The 14,363-nt window shown below is 30.0% G+C and overlaps 1 protein-coding gene across 1 annotated transcript; it reads left to right on the top strand.

Annotated features, from left to right (window-relative positions):
- Window positions 1–8,628: 8,628 nt before the first annotated feature.
- On the top strand, window positions 8,629–14,358 carry LOC102580485 (probable L-type lectin-domain containing receptor kinase S.5). The gene is made up of 2 exons (XM_006364947.2): window positions 8,629–10,128; window positions 13,212–14,358. Exons 1-2 carry the CDS (start codon window positions 8,883–8,885, stop codon window positions 14,030–14,032), a joined length of 2,067 nt encoding a protein of 688 aa, XP_006365009.1. The 5' UTR covers window positions 8,629–8,882; the 3' UTR covers window positions 14,033–14,358.
- The last annotated feature ends 5 nt before the right edge of the window (window positions 14,359–14,363 follow it).

Genomic DNA, 14,363 nt, shown 5'->3' with positions numbered 1-14,363 from the left:
GGTTGGTTGGGGGGCTGGTTTGAGGGTAGGTACAAAATAAATTGATTTTTTCAACAAAAAAGTAATTGTAATTTGAAGTTGGAAGAGAGTTTTGGAAAATGTTTTCCTTAAGCTTTGAAGGGAAGTCATTTTCCTTAAATTTGAGGAAAATGAGTTGATTTGGAAAACATTTTCCAAAACATTTAGATTTTAGCCCAACCAAACATGAGAATATTTTCCTTCATACCAAACACACCCGTAATGTTTCACTTTTTGAAAGTCAGTTTGACTAATTTTTAAAATTAAATTAGATTACATTAATTCGATATTTTAAACCAAAAAATTTAGATATTCAAAAACTATACAAAGAGTACTATAAATTCCAATTTTTTTTGCATATATGATGAAAAATACAGCATAAAATATTAGTCAAAATTATTATTGTTTGACTCTAAAAAAGGAAACTATGACAATTAAAATATCAATTTTTAGTAAAAACGATGTACAAATAGAAATGAAGAGAGTATTTCATTCGATACGTATCAAGTATGCACACCCCTACTTCGACCAAAGCAACTGATCAGCTCCCTTCTTCAAAATGTAATTTTTTATTTATGTTTTAATTTATTTATGTAAAATGTAACTATCATGGACTTATTTTTCAATCAATGGAATTTCCAATATCCTTTGGCCGGTTTGAAATCTTATCCACTTAAAAGATATGCTCCATCTATTAAAAGATACCTAACATATTTAATTTCACATTTTACATTCTGTTTGGATTATTGTTATCCATTGTTTCAGAATTTATTGTATTGTATTATATTGTACTCTATTGTATTGTATTGTATGGTAGATACAAGGTTTGGCTAGACTGTATTGTTTGTTGCTGTTTAATAACATTTTTATTGTTTGGTTTGACTGTATCGTACTGTATTGTAATTTATAAATTTACTAAAATATCCTTAATTATTCTAGGGTAGGAGGTTTGACTAGAATTAAATAATATAGGGTAAAGGGTAAAAAAGTATTATGAAATATTATGTCAGGATATAATTTAAAAAAGAAATTAAGTAACAATGGGAACACACCAAATCGATTGTTCCATAAAATGGGAGTTTTCATTGGTACGTAACAACGAAATTTAACAATACAATACAATACATTTTAAGTAACAATCAAAACAAACATTGTAGGTATGTTAACGATACAATACAATAAGTAACAATGGTCCAAACATAATGTTAGAGTCAATTTAGTAAATTTTACTTCTTTAAGGAGAAAAAAATTATGTTTACGTATTATTTTCTTGATATTTGATTTTATATTAAAAGATAATATGTATTATATAATTTTAAAATTGTTTATTTATAAAAGTAATCTCTATCTTATTTAGTGGAGAAAAGGTTCGACAGATTTTAGGGATAATTTTTGTTATTTTTATTATTTTATCTATAAATAACTAATCGATAGGAATAACTTATTTGTTAGATTAGGTCTTAGGCCTAACTCACACCCCAAAAGCTAGCTCAAAGGGAGGAGGATTGCCCAAACCTTATAAGGAGTTCACCCATCTCATTAATCACCGATGTGGGACTTTTGTCATTCTTTAACATCAATACTAATTAATAATTCTGATATAATTTATCTTGAAATTCAATAACTCAAAATAAAACAATACTAGATTTTTATTCTAAAACTATTTATACTTGTCCAGCATACAGACGACCAGTAATTATATCTTACTTTCATAATTGTTCCAATTTTTATTTACAAATAGTATAAGTAGGTCCGTACCCTTTGAGTTATATAAATTGGATAAAAACTAAAAAGTACTACTTGAATGTTCTACATCGCATTAAGAAAGTTTGTTGAAGATAAAGAGTATTCATGGTTTCTTCTAAATGGGCGAATTAACAAGTAACAATATATTGGGCACGTGAATTCATGATTTCTTTTATATTTTATATATTTGATATATAATAATATCCACTGATATTTATGTTATAAAATTTTTTTATGGTGCATTTGATTCAATGTTGAGTTAATTATATAATGAAGAAAAAAGAAATATTAAAGGGTGTAGTCAGATGAATAACATACTTCCATCCTTAATTGGAGTTCTCGAGAATGCCTAGATTGACCATCCTATATAAGGAAGAAAAAAGAAACATCAAGGGGTGTAGCCGAAAGAATGGAATATATTATTTCATCCTTAATTAAAGTTCTCGAGTTCAAACTTTGAAAATGGAGAAATCTAAATTGAGAGTACTTCCTCTTTAATAAAATTTAATGCGATACGAATCTAAATTGATCGGACTAGTTAACGGATGCCAATTTTTTTTTGACCAGTTAGATTACCTATCTTCTTCTTCAAAATATTACTATAATTTTTAAACTTTTATAAATAAAAAGTATATACTCCATTTCAAATCTATGCAAACAGTATAATAAATAAAAATAACTAATAATTAAAAATATATTTTTGTAAATTTTTTTTAAAAAAAGAGTTGTTTGAATTTCAGAATTCAAAAAAATGTAAGCTTTTAATGTACTTCCTCCGTTACATTTCATTCACTAGTATTTAATTTTTCCCTAGCTTGAAATTCACTCGCTTATCCGGAATGAGCTACTGAGTTGGAGTACAGGAAAGAAGCACCACTTCTTTATTGTCTTGAAACTCCGCTCTGAATCCGAATCATAGAGAATATAATATTTAACCCAAAATAAATATTTTTTTATAATTTTAAATGCGTGATGATAAAAATTTAATTTCAATGCGATAATTCGATAGTATAAAGTACGCACACCCTACAGTACGCCCAAAGCAAATGGTCAGCCCCCTTCTTCAAAGTGTAATTTTTATTTATGTTTTAATTTATTTTATGTAATTACTATGAACTTATTTTTCAATCAATGGAATTTCAAATATCTTTTGCGGGTTTGACCAGCTAAAGATATACTCCATCTGTATTAAGATAGTTGACATATTTAATTTCACTTTTTAGAGTCAATCTTTTAATCAGTAAAAATTTATATAGTATTGTTTTGTATTGATGTTTTAGTTTGTTGTATTAAAAATAACATACATTACATAATATAGAAATTGTTTGTTTACAAAAATATTTATCATCATATTTAGTAGAGAAAATGTTTGATAGACCTTAGGGGTGATTTTTGTCATTTTTATTGTATTATCCCTAAATAACTAATATTAATACTATTATTTCACCATTTGACCGAGATAGCTTATTTCAATATACTTTTGAATCTTGATATAACTTAACTTATCTTGCACTTTAGTGACTCAGACAAAAAATAAGACCGTACTAAATTTTATTTTAGAATTATCTATTCTTGTCCAGCGACGAAACCTAAGTATATTCTACTTTCGCATTTGTCCTAATTTTATTTAAAATAGTATAAATAGATCAGTGGTCGTCAGGTAATTAAGTCTAAAATAGATTCTCCAATAGATCTTGACTCTTCCAATCCAACTCTATCGAGCATTCAACGAGTACTACTTGAATGTTCTGCATCTTGCATTAAGAAAGTTTGATAAAAGATAAAAAGTATTCATAGGTTTCTTCTTTTATGGGCGAATTAATAGGAAAAATCAGGACACCTGAACTAGTAAATTTTTATGTAAAACTAGGTTATTTAAGTATATATATTTTAAATTTGACATAATATTATTTGTTGACACCTATGTTATAAGAAAATCAAATGACGCACTTGATTAAAAATTGATCAGTTCACTTATTTAAATAAAGAAAAAAAAAAGAAACATCAAGAGGTGTTGTTGGATGAATAAGATTTTTCCATCCTTAATTGAAGTTCTTGAGAAATTCTAGATTGTCCACACTCAACTGTATATATAAAGAAGAAGAAAAAAATATCAAGGGGTGTAGTCGGATGAATGAGATATATTTTTTCATCCTTAATTGAAAATTAAGTTCTCGGGTTCAAGTTTTGAGAATGGAGAAATCTAAGTAGAGAGCACTTCCTCTTTAATAAAGTTTAACGTGCTATGAATCTAAATTGATCAGACTAGCTAACCGGTGATGGACCTTATAACAAATATATTCAAAAAAAAAAAAAAAAAACATTTTCTCATCCTATATAATAGAAACTTTTGAATAAAGAGAATAATAGAAACATGAAAAAAGTAATTATTTTCATATTGTACTAAAACTAACATTAACAATGAGAGAATATAACAGCTTCTTTTAAAAAGCAAGGAACACACTAAGCCTTTATGATAATCCTCAATATAAAGTTCAGTTTATACCTTCCACTTAATTATATAATATGCTTTTCATGTGGCAATTTGGAATTCTTTACCTAAAAATACCTATCAATAATTAGATCTACTATGTAGATGAATTTTACACAATAAAATTGCATTCATGTCCACATTAATTTTTTTTTAAATGTCAATATGTATATATAGTCCAATAAAATCCTCCCAACACACAGCACATTATACAGCTGAAAAGCTACTTATTTTATCTCATTCTTTATGTAATGGAATCATATATCATTAATTTTGCCTTTTCTTTGGATAATAAATAATAAAAGGTCCTTTTATTAAAGAAAGACTTTATTGGATCTCCCTTTTTAATCATTTACTAGACACTATAATCAATTAATGAAGATTTATCTCCAGTCAATACAATAAATCAAAAAGATGTGTGAACACTTGCTGTCAAAAGAGAAAAAATAATAATAATGTAGATTTACTAATTTAAAAGATTTTTTAAAAGAAAAATGGAATCTTTTTTTCCTCTTCAATCATTTGATGAAAAAAATAACTGATTTGAGTTGGATGGTCTAATTATTTCTAGAAGTTGCATGAGAGTGAATCTACCACGTTGATTATAAATTTGCTTAAATTAAATAAATTTTGTTTAGACTTGATATATTCATAAAAATTTGATTGAGAATTCAGATATATAATATAAAATTATCATTAAAAAAATCATAATAAATTATAAATCCTGAATATAATCATACAATCTTTCAATTATTTTCTTTGCTCTTTCTACTTTTGTTCACGGTAAGTGTTTGATTACAAAACAAAAATTAGAACTAGAAATAGAATAAAGTAGTGCCTTTTTTTTCTTTTTTTCTGTTTTTTTTTTGTAAATTGCTTACTTCATTTTTCTTAATCTAATTTTTATCTTGATAGATATTTTCTCTATACTTCAACTTACACTGATGAAGTGAAAGTCAAACACTTATTTTGTTTTATTATGGAAATTATGTCCTTTTAAATATTGGGTTCCACCCAACTTATTAATGATATTTTTGCCTTGTCTTCTGAAACTAAAATATATGAACGAACAAATGAGTCTTTAAAGAATTATTGTTTATAAGAATTATTCTTATAATCCAGATTTTAATATTGTACATTAATTCTTTAACTGAAAACATATGTTACGTTGTTAAATTATTGTTTAAAAACTACAATTGAATATAACTAGCTAGAACTTATACTTGATTAGCAACAAATTATTTTAAGTTAAGGTCAATTTTTAAAGATTTTATTAAGCGGAGTCGAAAGCAATGCAATTTTACGTTTTATAGTTAATTGACCTTTTACTCTTCCTTTTTATTATATATTTTATACAACCAACAAAAACTTAAATCCTAAATGTTTGACTTCATTAAACTAAAGTTTAAAAAGAGAGTTGGTGTTAACAAATACCAAAATAGGTTACAATTTTCCTGTTATATATCCTTCCTACGCAGGAACTGCATTACGCCATTAATATATTTATTTTATAATTTAATGTGATAAGTTTGTTGACCATTTACTTGGTCAAATGATGAATTTTCATAAGTTTCAGCTTATTGGTCAAATGATTAATTTTCTTTTATCTCTTTGAAGAAGGACAGATTTTAAAATATATATACGCGATTTTATGTACGAATTGGAATAAGAATTGTTGTTTTCAAGCGTGAACCAGGTTTAGAATTCGGATTAGAAATTGCTATTTTATTCAATGCAATTAGCGATTTATTTGTCGATCTGAGGGCGGGAACCGTCTTATCTTAAGGTAGGTAGCCTCAGGTGGGAAGGGCTCGGGTTCACTTTTTGATAATCAATAGGTATGATGGATAGTTATTTCCTTTGGCTTCGTTCAACCATAGATTTGAAATCAAAATTTGAAGTTGTGTTTGGTTAAAATAAATTAAAATTTTGTGACTGAAATTCTCAAGAATCCAAGCTTCAAAATCAAATTTCACGATTAAATAAAAATATTTAAAAAATAAAATTTTAAAGCCTATAATCAATCGCTAGGCTATGTTAATTCTATCGGACAGTGATGAGTTTACCATATAAAATGAAGCATAAAGCAAATAAGCACACTGCACACACATAAATATAAAGAGAGTTTGGAGTAAAAAAGGATAATTTTATTCCTTCTAAAATGCATAAAAGGCTATTTATTTTGCTAATTAACCAAAATGGACAAATCTTTCAAAGTTGAGAGTGATTTGTCCGTTTTAGTTAATTAGCAAAACAAGTGGCTCTTTGTTCATTTAAGAAGAAAAAAATGACTCTTTTAACTCTAAACTCTATATAAAGACATTAATTTTAATTAATGCAATGTCTTTTTTAACCGGCCAAAAGAATATATAGAAATGAAACACACAATAATAGTAATTTTATCCATAACCAATTAGTGTTATATTTGATCATTCAGTACGTAGTACATGAGTTGGCCTGAGCCTATCAAATTCCACAAAGGGAAAAACAACATATTTCCCAAGTAATATAATAGTTTATTTAGCAAAAAATATTTATTTCAAAATAATTCTCGCTTTAGAAATTTCAGAAAATAACTAATATAATAATAGTAATTATTTTCAATTATATTTTATATTAAAGAATTACCAGTACTCAATTTTAAAAAAAATATCTACAAGCTAGAACCAACTTAGTAAATAATACCTTATAATATTTATTACTTTTCTTTATAAACATGAAAAAAAATCAAAGCAATACTTATTTTGAAACGATGAAAATAATCTAATTTAAATATAAAAAACTAATTTGAAGTGCACGTAAGTTGATTCGGATATCACGATTACAGTTGCATTGATGAAGTACCCTACAAATCTTCAATTTCTTACTTAATTACAATACTACCTGTCGTACTGCAATAAGGATTCTCTCATTTATATACGCCACCTTTTTCAAAACGAAAACAGTAATAATTGAGTTGAGTCACATCATTTTTTCAATTAAAATATTTAAAACGCTTACTAAAGTTTCAGCCATCACAATAGTCAATAACACAAATAACAAAGTCGTCATAACAAGTTTTATTTAAATTAGTTGTACTAAAAAAATAATATGCATGACATTATTTCTAAAATGAAGTTGATGGTTTACAGAATATCTTTCATCTTATTTAGTAGAAAAAAGTTTGAAAGATTTCAGGGATATTTTCATCATTTTAATTATTTATCTAGAATAAATGATCCGAATATTGTTATTTCATCCTCTAACAATGACAACTTAATTAAGTACTTAATTACACTAACCAAACAAAAGATAAAACAATACTACTATAATTTTTTCTTATCTCAAAACTATTTATAGTTGTCCAGTGTATTAAACGATCCCTAATTAAAATTTAATCCTTGAAATAGTATATTTATCCTTTTCTTTTGCGACGTAAAATCATAGTATAAAATGGTATATTAAATAACAAATTTTAGTATTATATGATTTTAGATAAAGGAGGGGATATTTTGATGAATAAAGCGTGCACCGAATTTTAATATGAATCGTTATCAAATATAAAAAGGAGAGTAAAAGACCAAAAGGCCCCCACAAAATTATTTAATCCAACTAGCAAGATGCTGACCTGGAAGGGCATGTGCTGTACAACCCAAAGTCTATCCCCTCTTGGCTCTTTCCTCTCCTTTTAATTTTAATAGAATACTCATGCAAATAATTACGAATAAAAAATGCACAGCAAAAATGATTTACATATAAATATTACTCCATGTTACACAAGCAATAAATTTTAAACATATGGTTTAATGTAAGTTATTATTTTTATCAAATGTACTTAATATCTATTATCAAATAAGGTTGTTAGTGAAATGATAAGTCCATCATTCTTAATCAGTCGTCTCAAATGCGAAATCTAACATGAATATCTAGTAATTTTTTCATTAATAGAACTAGTAATGGAATCACCTTATGTTAAGGAGTGTCGATTGACATTTCCTCATCGGAAATTTATATTGTTTAGGTAGATTAAAATTTTAATTTTATGTATAAATACTATATATTAATTCAACTTATTTTTATGTGATTCTACTTTTTTATTTAACTCTCATTAGTCATTAGTATAATTGTTGGCTCTGTCACTGTTGATAGAACTTAACTCAAAGAATAAGGAGTAAAGAGTCGGAGAACATGCAAATTCTACTAAGTATATATTGATGTGGTGCTGTGAAATAGGTTGAGATACGCAGAAGCATGATCGGACCGGCAAGTTCTATATAGTATACATCGATGATGCCGTGAAATAAGTCGAGATACGCGAAAGCAAATCCGGAGACCATAATCATAAAAAAAAAAAAAAAAAAAAAAAAAGGGTAAGTTCTAGGCAATGGTATGAAAGAGTGTGAGACCAAGCCAAAAACCTATTAAAACTTCTTTAACAATGTCTATAATTATTTAAGTAGCATTATCTCCATTTTTCACTCATTGATCAATTATTTTATTTGCATTTACAAAAAAGTAAGACAAAGCCAACGTGCTTCAAAGTTTCTGCTCATTGATTCTTTCTTCTTCCCCTGTTTTCTTGCCCATCACCAAATCTACTTCCTCTGTAGCCACCACCATCTCTGAAGGGACTCACTGCTGATGAAAAATGGGATTGTTAACACCAAAAACACTCACCATTTTCATCATTCTCTTCTCTTTACTACACCTCAAACTTCAAGCTCAAAAAATGGAACATTACAACCTAGAATATGCATCTTTTGATCAAACTTTCTTTGACATCTTTGAAGTTGAAAGTCCTGCAACAATCAGTAACTTTGCTCTCCAAGTAACCCCTGATTCTGCTTCTTCAGATTTCAATCTCTACAATAACTCAGGAAGAATCCTCTTTAAGCGACCATTTAAGCTCTGGGATGGTGATGTTTTAGACAATAAAACAAGGGTTGCATCTTTCAACTCTTCTTTTCTTGTCAACATTTACAGACCAAAGAATGAAACAGCTGCTGAAGGGTTAACATTCTTGATTTCACCAGATTTGGAGAAGCCCGATAATAGCCAGGGCCAGTATTTAGGGTTAACAAATGCTACTACAGATGGGAAATCTAGTAACAAAGTTGTTGCTGTTGAGCTTGATACTTCTAAACAAAGCTTTGACCCTGATGGTAACCATATAGGTATTGATGTTCATAGTGTTAGATCTGTAAAGGTTGAATCTTTAACACCCCTTGGTATAGAACTTGCTCCTATGGGTGCAAGATTCTATAATGTTTGGGTACAATATGATGGAATCAAGAAAGTTCTTGATGTTTATATTGTTGAACAAGCACAGAAAAATGGGTCTACCCCACCTATACCAAAAACCCCCATTTTAACATATAATCTTGATTTGAAAGAACATGTAAATCAAGAATCATATTTTGGGTTTTCTGCATCAACTGGGACTAACTACCAACTCAACTGTGTATTGAGATGGAACTTAACAGTTGAGTACTTCCCAGAAAAGAAAAGTCCTTGGTTGAAGATTGTTTTAGGTGTTGGGATTCCTGTAGTGGTGCTTTTGATTCTTGCCGCGGCGTATTTAGGGTATTGTTATCATAAGAAAAGGATTGATAGGTCACAGTCTAACATATTGGGTGCACTCAAGAGCTTGCCTGGAACACCACAAGAGTTTCAGTTTAAGGCTTTGAAGAAAGCTACAAACAATTTTGATGAAAAGAATAAGCTTGGGCAAGGAGGATATGGAGTTGTTTACAGAGGATTTTTAGCTGGTGAGGAGAACAAAGATATTGCTGTCAAATGGTTTTCTAGGGAAAGCATCAAAGGGCAAGATGATTTCTTGGCTGAGCTTACTATTATCAATCGTCTTCGACATAAACATCTTGTCAAATTGCTTGGTAAGTGTTCTTAGTTTTTCTTCAAACATAGATTTTGTGCATTTGTTTGAGTAGAGTATTAGAGTTATATTATTGTGACTGTTTTGTTTATGATCTTCAATAACTGTTAGGGAAATGGTACTGGTAACTGGTAAAGTTGCTGCAATGTGATCGAAAGTTCATAGATTCGGGGTGTGGATATAGTCTCTTAGGCTGCGTAAAGTACACCCTTGTGGTCTAATCCTTCTCAGTATAGCTACAAATTTGAGTCTCAAATAAGGCCTTATCTCCAATATTTCAATTGAAAAGTAAACTATACAAATAGGGTAAAGATTAGTTTTTATTTTTGGGTATGTACATAAAATGTGTGAATACCTTCAAGGCAAAGGAAGTTGTAAGTGTAGAGTAAATTTTGCTCAAAATTAGTTGCATTTTCTTGAATTTCCCTTATAGAATTCTTTCCCCACCCCTCCTGCCATAATTAAGCAATGAGACAAGGATAATGGCGAGAGGATCCAAATTTAGCAATCAGAAACAGAAATTGTCCTCTATGTTTTTTGATTCTCAATGAAAGAGAGAATTCATTACCAGGATTCATTGATGTGACTTGAAAGAATGGAACCAAAAACCTTGTAAAAGTTACTGACATAATTTAAAGCCAAAGATTGGTGGGACATCAAATTTAATACTCCAATTTGTTTGTCATTTTGTCTTTCTTTTTTTTGGGTATAAAAAAGAAGGGAAAAGGTTCAAATATGCCATCGAACTTTTAGAAAAGGCTCATTTATGCCATCCGTTAAAAGTTTGACTCATTTATGTCATTTCTGTTAAAGAAAATGCTCATCCATGCCATTTTTTTTAACTCCGGTTTTGCAAAACCATTTTTTACACACCAAACATGGTTTAACACTTTTCTATTGGTGTTTTTGGATCAAATGTACATTTTTTGCTTGTTTTTCTTTAAAAAACACCAAGAACACATGAAGAACATAAACAACTCCAAAATTTTCAACGTCTTCAATTCTTCATGAATCACCTCAAATTTCAAGAGTAGTTTCGCTCCGAGCTAGATACCAAAACTCAATTTCTTTTGAGCTCGAATTCAACCTAACTCAACAAGACCCCAATTGAAATTTCTTCAAAGTTTCAAAACTTGAACATTCTTTAAATGGTAGATTCTCCAAAACTTCAAATCATTTGAAATTTTGAACATAAACTCAAAAAACACTAGTCAACAAAGATCTAATGTTAAAAACAAGAATCAAAGCAAATTTTGAAATTTTGGGACTGATTTTCGTTTTTTGGAATATATATTTTTAAATATGGGTGAATTTTTTGAACTCTACAAATGATTTTAAAATTTTTATTTTTTTAAAAAAAATAATTAATGGTGTAGCCGAAATTTGAGATGATTTCGTGAAGAATTGAAGACGTTGAAAATTTTTGGAGTTGTTTATGTTCTTCATGTGTTCTTAGGCGTTTTTAAAGTAAAAACAAAGCAAAAAATAGTACATTTGATCCAAAACAACCAATAGAAAAGTGTTAAACCATGTTGGTGTGTAAAAAATGGTTTTGCAAAACCGGCGTTAAAAAAAAATGGCATGGATGAGCTTTTCTTTAACAGCAATGGCATAAATGAGCCAAACTTTTAACGGATGGCATAAATGAGCCTTTTCTAAAAGTTCGATGGCATATTTGAGCCTTTTCCCAAAAAAGAATGGCTTTTACTATTTTATTTCAACTCCTTCTTTTAAACTTTACAACTAATATGTTTGAGACTATAAGATTGAAAAATCTTTTGATATACATATGTTTAAATTAAGACCATAAAAATCTAAAATCTTCTTTATTATCATAAACTCTGCAAGTCAAAAACAAGACAAACATATTGAAACGGAAGGAGTTTATGTAATATTATTATGTTGTTCGGACTCTCCAAAAATGTTGTTGCACATGTATTGAATTCTTAAAAAACAATACTACTTTTGAAGGATCCGATCGGTATCCATCACATATTTAGAGAGAGCGAAGCAACACTAATACAATAGACTCATTAACCGCGTGAGCACATGCCCTTGTCTTTTTATGCTTTTCTTTTTCTAGTAACTAGTAATTGATCTTATTCAACTAATTTATGTAATTTTAACAAGGGACTAGTCTTTCTATTCTTACATTTAGTATGCTAGGAATTTTGACATGGGACTAGTTTTTCTAGTCTGACATTTAGCGTGCTAGGAATGTACTAGGTTGGACCATCTTCTGACAAGCAAATTTCCCCTTCTGAAGAATCAAAGTCTTCTTGAACATTTAATAACTTGGTACTTCTTTTTGTCTTCAATCTCCTTTTCCTTTCTTAGAATTCTCAAGTCATCCCAAGGGTTTGTCAAAGTTTCTTTTACCCTGACTAACTAGATTTGCGTAGCATAGGGCCCAACAAAGTGAGAAACGCTATATATCAAGACCATTTTTTAATGCTTGAAGTCGAGATCTCTAGTTAAGGAATCACACTCCCCGTTAGGCGATAGTAAATGTTTTAATAGTTGATTCATACCATTTGGTAAGTAAGAGTTTAAGCCAAAAATATCAAGGAAGTAAGAAAAACTAATGGAATGCCTTAAAGTTTTGACCAAGAACCAACTTGTTACTATGGTCCCTCCAATTTAGAAAAACAATGCACTATCTTGAAGCCCTTCATTTTGACTTGCTTAAAAGAAGATGATCATCCTTTGCTGACCATGGAATAAGCAGCCATTCGTCAAAGTTCAAAACAATTTTTTATGTCAAAATTTTGGGAAGTTTCCTTCTTGTCCTAACATCCCTTTCATTCATTGTCAACGATTAAGACAAGTTTTGGATGTTAGTTGAATGATGGTAAATTAAATCCAATGAAAAGGACATTAATTCTGTATTTTAGTATACATTCATCTTCAAACACCTAATTTTTGTGTCACCTACTCTTGTCATCTGACCCTACAAAGAGATAAGGTTTGTAAAATACAAAAAAAAGTTTACCATTTGGGTATTCTGCAACTTCTGTGTCTAGCTGTTTTTACTGATAAAAAACAAACATATGCATCTTACAAAATTACATGTTATGGTGACAGGATGGTGTCACAAGAATGGAAAGTTACTGCTTGTATATGAATACATGCCTAATGGCAGTCTAGATATGCACCTCTTTGCGGGACCAGATAAAGAGTCGTTGAGCTGGAACGTCCGCTACAAGATTGTTCAAGGTGTTGCCTCAGCATTGCACTATCTGCACAATGAGTATGAGCAGAGGGTGGTCCATCGCGACCTGAAGGCGAGTAACATCATGCTTGACTCAAAGTTCAATGCGCGCCTTGGGGACTTTGGCCTTGCACGGGCACTTGACAACGAAAGGACCTCGTATGCTGAGGCAGAAGGAGTGCTTGGCACAATGGGATACATTGCACCAGAGTGTTTCCACACAGGGAAAGCCACACAGCAATCTGATGTATACGCGTTTGGGGCAGTGTTGTTGGAAGTTGTATGTGGCCAGAGACCTGGAACCAAGATTAATGGCTTTCAATTCTTTGTTGATTGGGTTTGGTACTTGCACCGCGATGGCCGTATCTTGGAAGCTGTTGATCCAAGGCTTGGAGGTGACTATGTTGCTGATGAAGCAAAGAAACTTCTACTGCTTGGTTTGGCTTGTGCACATCCTATAGCTATTGACAGGCCTAAAACACAGGCAATAGTTCAGATTATATCAGGGTCAGCACCAGCACCAGAAGTTCCACCATTCAAGCCAGCATTTGTGTGGCCATCAATGATGCCAATTGACATAGACTCAAGTGTTATGGACACAACATCCATTACTACTTCTCACTTCAATTCAGGATGGAGTCTTGACTATCAAAGCAGGGAGACCCCAACATATGCAGACCACTCTTTGGTGTAGTTACTTTGATGGTAAACAACTATTACCAAAAGGAAAAATGATTTTTTTGGCCTTCTATTTTTTAAAAAATTTCCTGTAATTATGTTTTCTTGGGAGGAGGTTAAAAATTTCCTTCAGTTTTTTATTTTTTGTTTGATGTTTTTTTCCCTTATCAATTTGTTATTGGGGCATGATGAAAAGATCAGAGCAACCCGTGTACATTCATATAACTCAGTAGTGTTACATTATGTCATATTTACTGTTTTCCTGTCTTTGTCAACCAAAATTATGTAAAAGACACTCATGTTGAGCCAAATTGGAGGAGACAGAAAATGAATAGTGGCGAAGTATC

Source organism: Solanum tuberosum, unplaced genomic scaffold (genome assembly GCF_000226075.1).
Source record: "Solanum tuberosum cultivar DM 1-3 516 R44 unplaced genomic scaffold, SolTub_3.0 scf00528, whole genome shotgun sequence".
Classification (NCBI taxonomy): domain Eukaryota; kingdom Viridiplantae; phylum Streptophyta; class Magnoliopsida; order Solanales; family Solanaceae; genus Solanum; species Solanum tuberosum.
Note: the sequence above shows the minus strand (reverse complement) of the source record. Positions and strands in the feature narration are given on the sequence as shown.